The sequence below is a fragment of the Hesperophylax consimilis genome, chromosome 6 (assembly GCF_061612785.1).
Source record: "Hesperophylax consimilis isolate HC1 chromosome 6, BYU_Hcon_1.0, whole genome shotgun sequence".
Classification (NCBI taxonomy): Eukaryota; Metazoa; Arthropoda; class Insecta; order Trichoptera; family Limnephilidae; genus Hesperophylax; species Hesperophylax consimilis.
The window spans coordinates 14,946,083-14,965,435 of NC_142841.1; the positions used below are offsets into that span (position 1 = coordinate 14,946,083).

Genomic DNA, 19,353 nt, shown 5'->3' on the forward strand with positions numbered 1-19,353 from the left:
TAAAATGTACATTGATAAAACGTGAACTCATTCTGACTAAGAAACTCGAAATTGTAAGTTATGGCAAACATACGAAACATATATTTTGCTAAAGACGATACACTGACATATCATAACGAAGTCATGTATACTTATCTGATAATAATTGACTTCATTATAAACATTTTCACTTTGAAAAATTCCGGCTGTTCGTAATATTGCCTGAAAGCTTCAAAATGCTTTATGCGAGCATAATGCAGGCGCTTCAACTTTTAATAATGGCTTAACTTTTCTCGTATCGGCTTCTGAAATGTTCATCATATTAACTTTAGGAACAACAAGTTATAATAAACTGTTTACAACGAGTTCCGAAACATTTTTTTTTCAACATAATCTTATTAATATAAATAATCATTCTTTTCAAGAAAGAAACGTACACATCACAAATGTTTAATAGAAGAACCTCGAAAGTATAGAAAGTATACATATCATTAATTTATACATGTAAAATAGAAAATTTATTCTGCTTTTATCTTTGAACCACTTTTTTTTTTATTTACACATTTAAGTAATTAATTGGCTTTTATAATATACATTATATATTGTGTGTATGCAATTAAATTACGATTAATATTTCTGATATTCTGAAAGAGTCCAGTTTGATAATGCCTTCAGAGGGCGAAACAGCTGTCACGCGTAATAATAATTACACAGCAGAACTTGTTTAAAAATAAACTGTTTTTATAAACCCAATAATAATATTATTGAATATATAAAAAATAAAAATTAAAATGGAGTTCTACAAATTAAACTTAATAACAATAAATAAATTCTGAAAGATACTTTGTACCACGGAATTTTGAAAATACTGGGAGTTATTACGCCGTAATGTTCATATCTATGTTTGAAGGACCTTACACAAATGTCTATATAGTTATCATTATTTTTTGATGAAGTCGTATTAATCAGAACTGCCTTTGTTTTAAGTTGTAAGTTAGAGTTGTTGCGTATGAATTGTGAAAAGTTGTTAGTTTAAAATGATGAGTGACATTATCACATAGAGGACTTTATGAAACAGAAAAGTTGAAATTATATTCCAAATTATAAAGTGGAAAGTATTTGATCATATATTGCATGTGTGAAAGTAAAAAGTAAATGGATTAAAAAAGTGAGGTTTGATTTGAATAATGAGGAGCTCTTTTGTTACATACGTATTTCTATGTTACTAAAAAAATGGAAAATAACATTGAAACTCAATTGAAGCAAAGAAAATATTTTAATTTTATCCTTATTTTATTTATAAATATTAAAATAATATAACAATTCAAATTATAACAGTATGCAAAATAAATATTTTTCCATACTATTCCACTTTTCCACAAGGGAAGCTCCAAATTAACCTGATTCAATATTCAAATTAACTACAAACTTAAATCAATATACACAATTTTAGAAAATTATTTTTAGAAAAAATAAAATAATTAGAATTTTTTTAATGCTAGATTTAAGTTAAGTATATTAACAATTATTCTACAAAATATTTCATTATCCAATTTAAGGAAGTTAATTGGCTTTTTGAATTGATCACATTTTGAAGTTTCGGTTACATAATTTTGTTTTTGGACAATAATATATTACACCATCTCACACCTAAATTATGGTGCTGAGCCGTGGTTGTTCTGCATTGGAATGGCTCCTAAGCCATTTGTTTTGAATCTATTGCTTTGGTCTGTGAGGGTTGAATTTCATTGATGAAATATTCTTTATAAATTTGATACAAGGTGTTTCTATTATACAATTCTCTGATAAATGGTATATTAAATTCCCGAAATATCTCTAAAGTTATACATGTTACGATACAATGTTTGAAAAACATGCCAAGAACAAAAGTGAAAAAAACATGAACTGATTTTTATAATTACAATGTGGGTACTAATGTAAAAACTCATTTTTACAATGTAATTATAAAAATGAGTTTTTTTCTGATACCAAGAGAGAAAGAAAAAAAGAATCCATCAATATTTTTTCCTGAGGGTTCTCATTTCGTTAGAGCTTAATTTGACTCGTCTCCTATTTTTTTCATGAACCTGATTATTGAAAGTGATATTTCTAAAATTTATCAATTTATGATAAAATTATCCATAATAATGCCCTTACAAATATAAAACTTCCAACTTCTTACGTAGGAGTAAGCTGTAATACTTTTTGAAAGCAAAATCGATCACACCATTGAAAAAAGAGAACGAAAAATTTATTATTCACTACACCACTTTTGGTGTTGACACTGATAGCTATATTTATTTACCCAACGGTGGGGCCGACAAAACCTACTTTCATCCCCCTCTCGCACATAATGTTGAATGGGTGACAGGTGAAAAGAACATTCCATTTTTATCACTTTGATTTATGATGTATTTATTAAATTCAGGGATCGGAAAGCGGGTTGTTCAGTACTTGTGTTGTACTTAAGTATTTCGTTGATATGTATAACGAAGGTTATGTAGAAATTTAAAAAAATGTACATTTAGAAAACGCAATGTTATTTTCCTTGCAAATAGATTTTTTATTCCAGATTTAAATGATGCTTGTCCAAAATATACTCAAGAAATTAAAGCTAACTTAAAAATCCAATGATAAATCAAGCAAAAAAAATTTGCATTTCATTAAACATTTTATAATTTCAAAGAGATATTTAGACATAAGAGATAAGATAAGATAAGAGATAGACATAAGAGATATTTTATTTGTCATATTATTTCAATGAAAAGGAAGAAAAAAGAGAACACAATAAAAAGTAAAAAACATTAGATAGATCTAATTGATTCCCCTCATTTTACACCACCAAAACGTTTTTTTCACTACTTCATTGAGTAAATACTTACTTATCTAAATCTATTGAATTTTTAACATGTTTTAATATTTTCTTATGTTTTGAAACTAACTCATTCAAGTGAGAATATAAGAAGAAATAATATTCCGGATACCAATATAAATATCATTTTAGAAATCCCTGTGATCTCAGTTCTTAAGTGAGCTGAGACGAATGTTTAGTCCTTTGAATGCTTTAAAATTAGATTAAGCCCATTAATCTCGTGGTTACGAAGCACAAAAAATGGAATTGTATTTCATTTAATTTTTTTTCATCACTATGTATTTGGTGATTTTATTATGACGAGGATTTATTTATGATTTATTTTATTATGATTGATCGTGCTGGTTAAAAAAAAATGTTATTTGGAAATATTCGGTTCAAAATTTATTATCGTCGATAGAATAAGAATAAAAAGTAGGCCTTAAAGACGGGTCTTTAAAAAACAAAAACATTTTTTGTAAGGATAGATAATTATTTTGTTAAAAAAATGTGGCTCTTAAGGAGAATTCTAAAAGTATTCTGAAAGGAAGTATTAATTCGTGTGTATCACGAACGTTAACTTATTATACGTACGAAATAAAAAAAGGATTATACGTGTGCTTTTAGTGAAAACCGCTTTACAACAACTTTATTATTGTTTTGCTGCTATAGCACCCGGGTTTCAGTCTCAGGGACCCTAGCGAGTTAATGTTTAAAATCAATTAGATATTTTATATTTATCTTAGCTGATTTATTTCCAGTCGAGTTATCAGAATCTTTATGAATATCAAAAGTGTATTTTTATACATAAATCTTTCTTCCCTTGAATATAAAATTTTGTGTAGATTTAGATTTTCTTCAATAATTCTTTGACAGTTTATCCCTCAAATCTGAATCTCTTTAACATCGGTTCGTGGCGTATGTAAATATGTAAAACCGAGTTTTGATTGGTATGAAGTCTTCATCAATCCACGTTGGTTGCTTAGTATTTAAGGGTAGTTTTAGACTATTTTATAGCATTATAAAGTGCCCTTGAGTTAAATTATCAGGTAAATTTAGATATAAAAAAGATTTAATAGAAGAGTATGTATGAATGTGAATGAGGCAAGGAGTGTGTGCCAAGACCGAGTTGTTTGGTGGTCCGTTATCTCTGCCTACCCCTTCGGGGAAACGGCGTGATGGTTAGTTTGTGCTAGTTAGTTAAGATTTAAGGGAACATGTGGAATCGCAAATCTAATGACAGAACAAATTGAAACAGTGCTACATGTGAAAGTAGTATTTTAACAATGGTTGTCGCTTACCTCAGTCATGTTTTCATATCACAAGAAAAATAATCAATTTAAAGCAAGCCAATTTCATAACTACATAAATACGTCAAAGAATAAATCATAAAAACAGCGTTAAAGTTTTATTTTTCCTGTTTTCATTTTTATTTTCGAAACGCAAAAACCTGACTACACTTTATTTTTATTTTTAAGAATATTATGGTTTCCATCTGCCTAAGTCGAAAAGGTTGGTTATAATGTTTCATAAAAAAACAGTAGTTTAATCAAGATAAACCTCATGGCATGAACCCGGGCACCTCTGCTAAGACACCAAACGCAGCGGAATGGGATCATCTTATGAATTAATTGAAACTTACATATTTAACTAATCTAAAATTTATAATTAGTAATTTTAGTGATAAACTAATGTTTGAGAGACATGGTTTTTTATGCATAGTTCACAGTATAATGTATTATTTTTAAGAAAAAATTATTAGCCTGAAACACCTGTATTCATTGAAAAAATCTTCCGAGAAAAAATACACGCCGCTGACGGGAATTGAACCCGCAGCCTTCTGATTTCCGGTCAGGTGCTCTACCGATTGCAAATAATTTAATAAGCCATAATTGTTGATTGAAAAATACCAGTAAATGTTTAATAATTTGGCGAGTTTTGAATAAGACAACGTAGCGCAATTGGTAGAGTATACATAATATTTTACAATGGTTTTTCCCCAGATAAGTATACTTACTGGCTAAGTAAAAAAAGATAAATGTAAAGAATGTCCATACACTTATAACTATATTTTTTTCAGGCCACCACATAACTGCCGAAACATAAAATTGCATAACCAGAAAAAAGATGCACATCATGAATCTTATAACTTCACTGTTAGTTTTTGGAAGCTACGGTTTAATTTCCGCCGAGATGAACAACAGCGAGCCGCGAGATCCTCGTCTCGCTCCGGCCATGGACCACGTTAACAACTTTATAGCGGATCTGTGGCTGGACGGAGCCGACACTGCGAGGATGCTGTGGAAAGATTGCTCCAAGAACGTAAGAATAAACATTAATAATTTTAAAATATGTACATTGTATTTTACCCAAATTGCGCTCTGATCTGGTGTCTAATATAGTTCCAAATTCATGCGTGTTAAATGTAAATTGTTGATGTTCTGAGAAATAATAATAAAACATTTCGTATTGACATAATACATTGATATTAAACAAATTAAACCTTAGTTTCAAAGCACTTATCTCATTTAGACTGTTGGCTGGTATCGTATCTATAACATTAATATCCATTTCTACTCGGTTCTTGAAAGAAATGGTGCGCGTAAATGTTTACGCCAATAATGGCTAATTGTTAATTCATAGAGAATCATTTTACTGGCAATGAATTTTGTTCCCGAACCCCGTTTTCCTCTCCTTCATACCTCTCCTCTGTGTCCGGGATTCACTCTAAAACCAATTACCGCAACGCGAAGTGAACATTATTACCTATAACGCATCGCATAGCAATACAAATCATCACAAACGCATCACAATAAATAAAGTTTAGCTATAAAACTATAGTGAAATTAGCATCCCAACAAGTGAATATTCCTCCACCTCTGTAAGTACCTTCTACCTTTATAAAACTCATTGCCAAAGTAATATACCAACAAATAATAATTGATTCGTTTATTAAAAGGTCCACAGCTTGAACAGTAAATAAAGGTTGTCAAATTAAATACATATTACATTTGTATTACGTTATTACAAATTTCAAATTTTAATTGTATTCATTTCCGCCCGTTCGACGTTTGGTTAGGTAAATCAGACATTAAACCTAGTAAATCATCCAGGAAATTTGGGTTTTCCGATTTAATAATACGCAATTTTAGTTTTTAATATCAATTTATCAGAACATTTTCTGACAAAACTCCAAAAAACCTTCAACGAACCGTTTGTCAAATTAAATACATATTACAATTATATTACTTTATTACAAATTTCAACTTTTAATTAGATTCCTTTCCGCCCGTTCAACATTTGTTTGGTAAATCAGACCTTAAACCAGGTAAATCATCCAAGAAATTTGGGTTTTCAGATTTAATAATACGCAATTTTAGTTTTTAATACCAATTTATCAGAAGATTTTCTGACAATACTCCAAAAACATTAAAAATTAACATGTAAAGTACCCTACTATACTAAAAATGTAAAGTAAACTACTATACCTAGGACCCTTCGTTATACTACTATTATTGGCCCGTAATGGCACCTATTTTTATGGAGAAAACACAGATAAAGCACAGTAGTTACAAAAATAATATAAAAAACAATTAGTAGAAAATTTGGTTGTAAGGTAAAGTAAGGGGGATATTATGTGTAATGGATTACAACAAACATGTATATTTTTAAATACACATAGGTATATCGCGATAATAATATTCCCTAACCTACAATGAAATACGCTCATCCTAGTATTAATTATAACGTACTTAATTCAAGAACTGATGTTAATGAGTTTCTGAGGTGTAACAACTTGGTTCAGAATAGGAATATTATATTCAGAATCAAAGTAACCACTTAATACGAGATTCATCAACAATAAATATTACATTTCTCATCAAGGATCGATCTTATACATGCTTCGTGATTCTGATGTTTATAGAATTTCAAAATTAGTACACGAATATATCAGGTTCGTAGAATATATTTATGTTCTGTATTTTGTAATGGGATATTGAGTTTTCTGGGCTGCAGCCAATGGGGAGAAAAATGCTCAAATAATGAAAGGAAAAAGATTTTTTTTTTTTTGTGAAATGAGCACACCCTGTAAAGAGATAGCTTTACCACTTTCCTAAATTTGCATTGTTTCGCATTTATATCAGCTGCCAATAGATTTATATAAGATGGCCTTCATAGTCGAGGGGTAAGGCTCTCTACTAGTCCCGGTACATTTATGTTATCTCAAAATAGACTCATTCAAAATAATAGTATATTGGCGGCACGTTCCATAGTGGAAGATAATCTCAGTATCGCCCTGGTGTTTGTCCACTATTCAGAATTAAAACGTTGCTTAAAATGGCTTTTCGTATTTGGTAGCCAGATATGAATAGCATGGTACTTTGACAACTTCTCTCCCCCATCTCATTTCCATTTCCATTACCCGCAACCTCGCAATAATATTGGGGATACCATAGGTACCACTGGTTCCAGATTCCACTGGGAGCAGTTGTGACTCTTGTATAGTTTCCCATAAAAAGTGGTAGCGGCATATTGATAAGCATTAATTATGTGTGTTTGATATCATCTGTTTTTCTAAGCATTTTAAAAAGCATAGTTCCGAGAAAAATTAACAATGATTGAGAAGTTATTCTATCGATTTTTGTAAGTCCTTTTAGATTCTAAAAATCTTTTATTATTTTGAAATAGTTTACGGAAGTTAATCTGCAAGTTGGTTATTTTACTTTACGCGAGCGAAGTTTAAAGTTTTTTCTTTGTAGTTTTATCATAAATCATCCAGGAAATTTGGATTTTCCAATATAAGAATACGCAATTTTAGTTTTTATTATCAATTTATCAGAACATTTTCTGACAAAACTCCAAAAAAACTTCAAAATTCATGTGGATTGTACCCGATTTGTGAAGAAACTACTATACCTAGGGCCCTTCGTTATATTACTATTATTGGACTGTAAAGGCACTTATTTTTATTTTTATGGAGAAAACACAGATAGAGGTAGAGTTAAAAAAAAATAAAAACAATTACTAAAAATGTGCTTGCATCTAACTATTTCTCGTAGATTAACCGTCTTTCTTATTAGATTCTTACACGCCTTATCAACGTTTGGTTGGTAAAACTTGTTTAAGACCGTTTTAACCGAACAAACGCCATGGTAATAAGTAAAGTTTTTAACTGTTTTCACCTTACGCGCCGCGTAATATTTACACAACGTTTTTAAGCAAGGCATTTACAATCAAAGCACAATATTAAAAAAAAGAAATTAATTGCATTTTTATAAAACCGCCCACGACGCACCTTTTGTCAAGCATTGATATAAACACTGTCACAATAAATATTTTCAGGAATGTGTTGGTTCCTTTGATGTATTATATTTAGATGAGACATGCATCGAAAAAATTGGTTCTGCTTTTTTACGTACAACTGACCTCCAACTCTCCCAACGCTCTAACTAAAACTATCGAATCCGGTCTAAGCGTGCCGCTTATCTCATTCTAATAGTGAAACAAGTTTCAACGAGATATTCGTACGCAGTAGCGCCTCTAATTGTAGCTAGTTGGTTCATTGAACTGTGACACATGTTTGTTGTACAATGAACAAACACAATAAGTATGCATCTATTGCTAGTTAAAACATAGCAGTTTGTTCACCGGTAGATTTAAAATTCTAACTGCGTCTGTCTTCAGGAAGAAAATTTTTGTGCTGGAACTGAAGAAATTCTATATTTGTGAGCTCTGGGGCAATGAGATTTAACAGATTTTTCAATAGATAATTTTAGTGTAGGTCAACGTATTGGTCATAAGACCAATATAATATTATCAATTTAATATTATTTTATAATTATATAGCTGGCTTAGTAAGCTTAAGTTTATTTTTTTAAATATCCACTAAACTGACTATAAATTTGACAAAGCCGGTTTATTTACCATATTTTTCAATTGTTCAGTAAGTAAAAAAGCCTAATCTCCTGCGTTGTCAGGTATTAGTTAGTCACTTTTTATTGGAAAATGAGTTACTTCTGTAGTAATAGTGAACAATTCCTACATATCATTACATCTGCGAACTATGTTCAAAATATCCATTATACATACTTAGATTTCTCCATTCTTTTAATTGGATGTAAGTATTTAAGACTGTAAATGTAAAATATTATTGCTTTTTACACTTTGTTACTACACGGAAGAAACTATCCTGTTAAAAAGTTACAGCATGTCAACTTCCTGATAAAATATTAGTCATTCAGAATATATCGAGAACACGTTTTATTTTCTATATATATCATGACGGAATGTGAAAATGTCAGTATGTCAATATCAATATCAGTTTATATATAAATATATATATATATATACACATATGAACACGTGTTCCGACGTCCTAATAAAACAGTCGCTTTTGACTTATTCTTTGATAGGAACTCTTTCAATTCATTCTTTATAAGCCTGCCGTCCCATTTTTTAACAGGAAAATGACTTGTGAAATGTATTTACTTGTCTGACTGGTTTGTTAGATTGATATATGGTTTATTAGATTCTTTCTTCTATCGGAGGTTGGTTCTAATCAGGGCATTACTTGCCCTATATCTATTCTAGCCCTGTTCTTTTCCCTTCTCCGCCAATATTAACTGAGACTCTATCGAAGCCAAAGTCAAGTTAGCATCTCGGAAGCTGGGCGTACTGTACAGGGCACACATAAACTTAAAAAACAATACTTTTGAATTTGGCATCCACCGCCTGGAGCTCCTAAATACTTTAAAAAATCCTTGCTTCAGAAACGGTAGGTTCTTTTGATAGACTTCCATATCTTAATACGGATTAATGGATTGCACGGGCGTCAGCTGGGAATGCTGTCCTTGTTTTGTCGTTATTTCAAAGGACGATGCTCCGAGTAACTAGCCTCATTGGTCCCTTCAGCAGAGGTGCATAATCCGGAAAAAAGCCAAACGCCGTGCCCAACATTTTACGTAATTGACATTTTTCGCATGAGAACGGGTCGTTTCCACAACCTATTTTCACTGCTTCCCATCTCAAACCCTCCACACAGAATTTCCAATGATGGCAACGCCCTGAGGGATATTATTTTCCTCACGACCCCTTGTGTGGCGGTATGAAGGTGGGGAAGTACCTGGCTACTCAGATCCAGCAACCAAATAGGGCTAAAGCCATTTCAAGTATCGTTTCAATTCCTAATAACAGCAGACCTGATAGTATCTTCTACTCTGGAACGTGCCGCAAGCTTACTATTTATTATTTTTAATTAATAAATAACATGTCACTGTGTTCGTACACGCTAATCTCCGAAACCGCCCAACCGATTTAAATGAAAATTTGCGAATGTGTATGATTGGTTTCAACTTGAAACAAAGGATAGTTTTGGATCCGATGATTGGCGCTGTTGTAAATCTCTAAAAGATATTAAAAACATTTTTTTCAGCTTTATCATCCAAATAAGCATACAACCACAAATTTTAACTTTTCTAATCACCCCCATATCTTTTTATTGCGATTATACCGATTTTTTATTTGAAAAAGGGTCGAAATTCATTTATATTTAAAAATATATATATATGTAAATATAATTTTTTTATTGGAGAAAACACAGATACAGACGGTAATGAACATGACAGTAAAACATTAATTGGAGAATACGTCCGCATCCTAACTATTTCTCACAGATGTAAGCTTTATCTATTCATATATACAAAAGACAGATTATTGGAACAAAAAATTGTTCACCAAAAAAATTTATGGCAATCTGTCACACCGTGAAAGAATTATACTTCAAAGCAATTTTAGGAGTATATAACGGTACCGGTCGAATTTTTAGTTTTTTTCTATCGTACTGAACACTCTGAACAGTAATCACAATCTGATGAAATGATCAATATGAAATGAAACGTCAAATGATGGATGTGACTTGCGCATGTATTATATGTATGCCAAAAATATCTAAAATATCTGACAACAGCGACAACAGATAAAAGGCGGTCCACATAAAATGAGGTCTATATAAAATGCGGTCTACATAGTAGGCGGGTCTGTGGTAGAACATCTTCTGCCCGGGCCCACTAGTATATTAAATTTATCAATTACGAAATTCTGTTATTTTATTGATACATTACAAGTTTTTTTAATAAAATATGTTTTAGGAATGTGAGCCTCACTGGATTTCCCGTGCTTCACATTCTGTCAAGACTCCCTCTCCATTATAAAAATATCTTGTATCGGATAAGGAACTTTAGCATTATTTTTAACCCTCGTGCTTCAAAGTTCAGTGTAATTTTACCCCACGGACGGAGCGTGACTTATCGACATTTGAGCCGTCTCCGTACTCCACCCCTCCACACGTCCCCCCTCCCCCTGCCAGATTACATTATGATATGTGGTATTAATATATAAGTCGTTTATAAAAGATAGAAAAGGTATATGTTGTTTGATAGAATTTTACTTCAACTGCAGCGTTGAGAAACAGTTTCTAATATGGAGAATATTATCAGCAAGCCAAAAAATATAGAACAATCGAATTCGATTTTGAGTGTACAGTAATTCCAAAGAGAGAGAAAAAGAGAGAGAAAGAGAGAGAGAGAGATAGTCACACGAGGTGTGACTTCTGTTGCTAGTAAAAACTATCGGATAGACGGTGTCCATTAATTTTCTTTCATCCAGGTAACAGACGTGTCTAATTTCACATTTTAATTTTATTATATTATTGGATGTGTCAAATTGACCTAAGTGATATCGGTTTTCTTTGACTTTCCGTGTTTGTTTTGGTAACCCGATAGTATTTCAAGTTGACACTGGCTTCGAAGGGAAAAACAGCTATAGCGCATAACCATAACTAAACTTGGTTATTCAGAAAGCAGCCAGTCTACAATTTTGGCAATTAGGTCAATTCTATTTTATATATATATACCAGCCATGTCGCGTTCATACAAAAAATCAGAAATATTTTTTGATCACGAAAAAACCCATTAAAATGGACACAAACGGTCCACGGCACTTAAAACACTGTTGTGGCTATTTGTCAAAAAATTTTCAAAAGAAAACAGTCAAACCCAACATTTGAACAGTGAACATTTACCCAAGCAGCAGAAAACGTTCACGGCGCAAGCAAATTAAGTGTTTTTGGTAGCTCTGGCTATTTTCTGCAGAATGCATATTTCATATAGTCAGGTCAGACAGTTGATTGCAGATCTTATAATATACTAACTAAAGTTCTGCAAAAAACAGCCAAACCTGAAAAAATACCGATATATACACTTTAACTTAAAAATAATTTATTTTTAACTTTTTGAAGTAAAAAACATTCTGGGTGTTGTATAGATTTGATTATTGAATTTATATTATATTTTAAACAGTGCTTTTATCTCAGATCGAGTTTTTTTGTGGCTGCCCGCTTTCCGCATAGCAACGTTTAATTGAGGAGCTCGATGCAACTCGATCAACAGCTTATGATGAAAATTGAACTTTTGACTCAAACGCGTTCAAGAGTTTAACAAATACATTGTATTTATTGTATTTACTTGTGACTAGTGTTTAAACTTTTATGTGTAACTACGTCTATTTAAAATCTACATCAGTAATACGAGTATTTACCCAACAGATTAAAAAGGGATTGGATATTCGGATTTACCAAAAACAGCTTGTGAGCGCTTAACTTGTTATTGCACCCAGCTCTTCATTTTATTCCCTGAAAATGTAATTAGACTTTTAAAATATTAATTATAATGTTTATTAACAAATTTAAATATTTGACTGTCCTAAAACGGGAAACTTCCTAGTTGGACAGTCAAAGCTTCCTTTTATATTTGTATATCTTGTATGTAATAAATGTAAAAATAAATAAATAAATAAATCTTTATTCATATATATATATGAATATAGATTTACGAAATATACATCAGCACAAAAAATAACTAGGCTAATAAAAAGACAGTAATTTTTTTATCGATGATTAAAATGTTAATGCGTATTAATATAAACCTTTTAAATTATTATTAAAATTCCTATTCCGGATGAGACGAGGTTTATGTAGGCCAGACTGAACAGACGACCTCTCAAAGGATATCAGAGCATTTTCCAGCATGTAAACTCGCCATCCTGACAAATCGGAAATTTCTGATGAGAATTAAATTGAAAATGGCCAGTACTTTGTATTTGTCCCTAAGGTGCTGGGAAGACTCAAAAAGGCGACTGGCAAAGCTCAGTAGTTATTGATATTCGCTAATTGATGATAACTGCACAAAAACTAAACGAAGAAAACTATTTTAAATAATGCGGTAATACAGGTTCTTACAGGATTGGAGCTGGTAACACGGTATCACATCTAAATACATAAGCATACACTTCACAACAATCTTTTATTACACATCTGCCCTGAAGATGGACACTGTAAGGCTGTCCTAAACGTTGGCTAAAGAAGGAGGTAGCGTAATACGGCAAAATACTCCCAAAATGAATCACTTTAATACTTTTGGCCTTGAAAATCTCAAAACAATATTATATCTCTTGAATGTATCTTAATGCTTACTTTTTTATATTGTATACTAGAAACCGTTCTAAGAAAAGTGATAATCTGTTTCATTCAACGGTATGTAAAGGGTGAGTTACGAATTTGCCACAAATAACTTATGCTTTTGAGTGTGCAAAACAGACGATTTATGCGCAGTGAAGGCAATAATATCTGTCAATATTTTATTTAAAATAACAGTTTTACTTTGACGCCATTGTGTTGTAGTTATATTACATAAAAACATTCTTTTAAGTATTTATCGTATAGATTTATCCAAGACACTATCTAGGGTTCAAAAGAAATTTCCTAAAACTTTGTAATCGTACAAAAAAAAAGCAGCCAAAAATAAGGGAAAAATAGTTGTGGATAGTAATGTAAATTCAGAGATTGAAATACGAAATTGACATTAATTGACATTTGACTGACATTAAAAAATCAGGTCACAATGGCTGAATGGTAAGAGTCGTTGTCTTGGCAAGACAGAGATCCTGGGTTTGATTTCCAGTTACGACCGATATTTTTTATATTTTCTGTGTCTTGTTCCGTTTTAGGCTTTGTTTAGATTTTTATCTTATTCTTCAATTAAAATAATTGTATATAGCCAAATGCACTTTAATAATTAAAACATTTAATGAAACAATTAAATTACATAAAAGTATAACTCTCGTGCATAATGCATGTTCACTGGGTGAAGTTGTGCGATGTCGTTATGACTTAAGCTAGCACCACGTGACTTCAACGACACGTGATATCAAGAAAACTTCGATGTTAAAATTTGGCTTCTAAAATAGTTTTACGCTAAATGAGATCGGATTATAACATGCATCAAACATTTTCGTACTGAGAATTCTGGTGTAATTAAAATTTGTGTTAAATTCCTTTTTTTTTGTTGTTATTTTCAATTTTTCAGAAGACACGAAAAATAATTTTTAAAAATGTTATGAAACTCGGGTGAAACCGGGTAGTAAAGCTAGTATTATTTAAATGTTGCCATACGGTATTCTTAAGCTTGGTTTTTTCTTTGCTTTTATGAGAAATTTTAACGTTTCTTAAAAAAATCAGTAACGTTCATAATATATATCTTGCGCTCCCTAGAGCCGACAGCCATTGGATCTGTAAAACGTTTATTTATAAAAAATATGCCTTTCAATGTGTTTTTTCTACAGCTCGTCGAGAACGATAACAAAAATTACAATCAGGACTTCTTCTCTCATATGGTACTCTGCGCTAAGAGGAAAACCCTTACTGCTCTGGATCGCAGCCTCAGTTTAGACATCATCCCTCTGGTACAGGGTTTCCAGCTAGTTCGTTTTGAAAAAATTGACAAGCAAGGAAAAGCTTTCGGCCGAAATGAGTGAGTTGATTTTTTTAATTTCGGTAGGTAAATATTTTATGAAAACACATACCATTAACATTCCTTTTTTAATAATACAATTGGTCACTTTAAAATAACTCGGATCAATATTTAAACAAACATTGACCAGCTTGTTCCATTTTAGGCCAAATTACCGTGAATTTATACTTTTATTTAAAATGAACTTTTTGTAAAAATAATGCATATTTTGTGCTAGATTTTAATAGTAAAAAAACCTGTTGCGTGCTTTAATGAAGCGTAAAAGAATTTACTTTTTTCATTTATATTTATTTTGTTTTAAACGAACGGAGGACTATTATGTAGTATATAATTATTCGACAGTTTACAAAATACAGGAAACAGAAAAAACAATGTGAGCTACGACCTCAAAATCGATTGATTTATCATTGCGTTAGTTGAGCAGAGGCATAAACTGAGAATTGAGAAACAGATTCTACAAAACACTGAGAACAAATTTTAAAATGAAGTAATGTTTCATATATTTACAGCGTCATTTTTCACAATCACAAAACTTGTTGTAATAAACTTGTTGACAGTTCCAGTCCTCGTAATTAATTAATAACTCCAACAATTTTTATTAAATCATTTTCAGAACACATAACTCTAACGTCAAAACAATCCGAAACCCTTCACAAACACTTTTGTATGCCCACTCTTTTTTTCTCTGAACTAACTTTTGTTTCCCTTTCAATAAGCCATTAGTCAAAACAACTGCTGTGTTTTGTTTAATACACTTAAAAAAACCAATTCAAATATTAAAGAAAATAATTCAAAAAGTGCTTTTCGGGTTCCTTTCGTTATTGCGTTATATTACGTATATAGATATGGCGTCGGAAGCAGTATTATTTTGGAAGCTTGCCATTTTCTTAATTAAAAATAATTATTTTTAAATTTCTTACACCAATCTTTTCATTGTTTTGATTTCTTATTACGATAAATGATTTATTTTTTAATACATTTAAGACTTTTTTATTGAAATATTTTTATGTTTTCTGTGGAACGCTTTAACATTGTTAATGATCGAATCATGTTTGAATTGTGATAAAAATACATTTCATTTTATAAATCCACAAAGCTTGTCTCGGAGTTCAAAGTTTGATATGTAAAAAAGAATATATATTTTTTTAAACGTTACGAATTATTGTATAAAACAATTTTTATATACATCTGAGATTCCTTTTAATATCACATGCCTACCCATAAATCCTAAGAAAAGAGATTTTTAACTTACAAAAATATTTCTTTTCCATTTTCCATTTTTTCCATAAATTTTCCATTCCATTCTTTGGTCTCTCTCATCTAACTTAATTAATGGTGCCCTAGTCATCACTACATCAAAGACTCATGATTATCACAACTCTTAAGTTTTAGGTCCGATTCACGACCACCATAAATTTAATACCTTTGAAGCAGGATTCCATCACATTTCTGTGAATTTTAGGTGTCTGTGATTTTATTCTCGCTATTTATTAAAGGAAAATTCAATACATATTGAAGAAAAAATATTAATAATAATAACTTTTTCTTTAAACTCGATACAGTTTGTTGTTGTACAGTTTGTAATATAACTTTTGTTGTAATTTTTATTTCAGAATTAAGACATTTGGCACATTGACAGAGGAAATGATTGAGAAGGGAGACTGGAGGTATTTGGTGCTTGACAGAATGGCACGGGTTTTCAATACGCACGTTCTGAGGATTAATCTGCAAAACTCCGAGGAAAAACAAGAAATCGGTAATATACTGATTAATATACTACATAATACAACAAACAAAAACAGACCAATTAAAACATATATAAATAATAAAACAGGGTGCCGGGGGTTAAGTACACAAACTTGGGGAGGTGATTCTACATGATGCTAGAAGTAAAAAGATTTTTTTTTTTTTTTGAAATTCTATTGTTTTTTTCCAAGAACAATATTATTTTCTCCATACAAACAATTAAACTATTGTACCTGCTTACTACCTTAATCATGTGAAATTACTTTCCGGAGGTTGTTTACTTACTTTACTCCCCGACACCCTGTATAAAGCAACATGTATATGTAAATGAGCAACGTTTTGCAGAAATCTGTTTTCTGAACGGCGATCTTTTGCTTTATAAATTGCGTGCACACCTTATTGTATATAAAAATTATACGTCAACGCAATTTTTGGCTTTCAAAGATATTTCCATCGTGAGCTTTTATAAATATTTAATACAATTTCAAAAATTCCAAGTTACATAGTAACATATAACAAAACATAATTTAAAAACTCGTACAAAGCTAGTTATCAACTATTTCAAGCCATTTTACTCCTTCTTACTCGAGTTAGGCAATTGGGAATAGTTATCTTGAGAGTTCTAAAAGAGAATAAAATGACGTTCAAAGCGATAATGATTCATTTTAATTGAAACTTCCAAACATCTTTCACAAATAAAATTTCACAAATAAAAAAGCTTGCACTTATTTGCGAATATTGCACGTTTTGCAGAAATCTGTTTTCTGAACGGCGATCTTTTGCTTTATAAATTGCGTGCACACCTTATTGTATATAAAAATTATACGTCAACGCAATTTTTGGCTTTCAAAGATATTTCCATCGTGAGCTTTTATATATATTTAATACAATTTCAAAAATTCCAAGTTACATAGTAACATATAACAAAACATAATTTAAAAACTCGTACAAAGCTAGTTATCAACTATTTCAAGCCATTTTACTCCTTCTTACTCGAGTTAGGCAATTGGGAATAGTTATCTTGAGAGTTCTAAAAGAGAATAAAATGACGTTCAAAGCGATAATGATTCATTTTAATTGAAACTTCCAAACATCTTTCACAAATAAAATTTCACAAATAAAAAAGCTTGCACTTATCTAGGAATCTAGGAATGCTTCGGATGGACTTTACAAACTTGCACAATATTTACCTAAGAAAACTGTTATAATTAATAATCAGGACTTAAGATGGGACAACTTTTATTTTCTCATTGCAGTTACGAGACTTGAATACAGTCTTAAGACAAGCGTCAGATCGGAGCGAGCTTTATGGATAGTTAAATTAGTTTAACTATCCTTATTTTTTTCTTGGGATAAGTCAGTCTTGTTTGCTGAAGACGATTCAAATCGTCACAAATTTAAGGACCTATTATAACTTTTTAATATAAACAAAAACATTTATGGTTATTTAACAATGTGATTGATTTATTTTCAGCCGAATTTCGCCATCGGAGACGTCACCAAATGGTTCAAATGATGATGTTTGGAATAATGTCTATGGGAATGATTTTGGTTCCAATGGGATTCCAGTTCTTATCAGTCCTGGGCGGAAAAGCTCTCCTACTAGCCAAACTGGCCTTAATACTATCTTCTATTCAAGGACTGAAGAAGGTAGGATTTCTTTAGGTATTGCCACTTTTGATTCATTAACCTGTTTCAAATTTCTGTAAAGTATTATGATTTGGTGGCTTGGCGCTTTCAATGAAGACTTTTGTTACTATAATAAAGATTTTCTTATTTGTTGCAGTTATTCCCTCAGTTTTTTAAAAGAACATTCGTTCTTTAAGCACCAAGCCACTTATGTGAATTGATTTAGCATCTAAAGTTCAGACTATATTCGTCTTTTAAGCACCAAGCCACTTATGTGAATTGATTTAGCATCTAATGTTCAGACTATATTTTATTGAGATAAGTGTCCTTTTGATGCTCACAAGATTGATGATAAATATGTTGCCCAAGAAAATAGAGAAATTTGACTTTAAATGGCTTTGTTGCTGCCAAGACCTGATCATTAACTTCACAGACTGTGGAAATAATCGAGTTAGTCTGACACCCTTATGAAAGATCGCCCTGTCCGTGTAATAATAAAGACGAATAGATGTTCTGTTCTAGATTGCTACTAGTCCGTTGAACTATGGTCTGTACCACTCCTTCCCCCCCACCTCCTTCGAAACCTACGAAAAGCGAGGATACGACCATCCAATGCAACAAATACACGAAATACATCATATACAACCAGCCCACATCAACAAGCTCGAAGAATGGGTATCGCCACCGCTGCTCGAAGAGAAAAATGAAAATGACTACATTAAATATCGATTTGACAGCGATAGAAAGACTTGGATGCCTGACAATAATAGAGAATTGAAGAGATCTGTATACAATGTCGCCGGAGCTCAGAATGTATACCCGGTGTATAGCGCGGCTCCCGTATCACCTGTTTCATCTATGTCACCTACCGAGGGAAGTTTTAACCAGTATCCGCAACTTTACCCCGCGTTTGCTCCGGCTGTGGGGGCGGTGGAGACAAACAGGGTGGGAGCTGCACCCTCGCAAGATATTCACGCTGAGTACACTATTGATATTCCAGTTAACAAGGTGCAGCTGAGAAGCTCCGGTCCATTCATATAATCTTTATGCATCGACTATAAACTAAAAATCCAGCTTTAGCAAAAGGTTTTTTTTTCACTTTGCAAAATGAGATAAATGTTTACAAAATTATATCTATTCAGAGTTTGCTAATCATTTGTTAGAAACTGACCGTAGCTTCAATAAAGAAAAAATTTTTTTAAGCATATTTTAAATTGCGTTCCTTAGAAATTTTAGATATCAACAAAAAATAAAGTTAAAAAAATGATAGCGGCATGTAAATCA

At 31.6% G+C, this 19,353-nt stretch overlaps 1 protein-coding gene across 1 annotated transcript; it reads left to right on the forward strand.

Annotated features, from left to right (window-relative positions):
• Window positions 1–5,023: 5,023 nt before the first annotated feature.
• Osi23 (DUF1676 domain-containing protein Osi23) lies at window positions 5,024–19,110 on the forward strand. Its single transcript, XM_089633033.1, has 5 exons — window positions 5,024–5,152; window positions 14,507–14,694; window positions 16,308–16,453; window positions 17,909–18,090; window positions 18,592–19,110. Exons 1-5 carry the CDS (start codon window positions 5,024–5,026, stop codon window positions 19,108–19,110), a joined length of 1,164 nt encoding a protein of 387 aa, XP_089489159.1.
• The last annotated feature ends 243 nt before the right edge of the window (window positions 19,111–19,353 follow it).

Bases quoted from the DNA above. Each gene is read 5' to 3' on its own strand.
- Osi23 (XM_089633033.1), top strand. From the start codon at position 5,024: ATGAACAACAGCGAGCCGCGAGATCCTCGTCTCGCTCCGGCCATGGAC. The intron at 16,454-17,908 runs ATATACTGATTA...TGATTGATTTAT, and splicing joins GGAAAAACAAGAAATCGGTA to TTTCAGCCGAATTTCGCCAT. The intron at 18,091-18,591 runs GTAGGATTTCTT...GTTCTGTTCTAG, and splicing joins CTATTCAAGGACTGAAGAAG to ATTGCTACTAGTCCGTTGAA.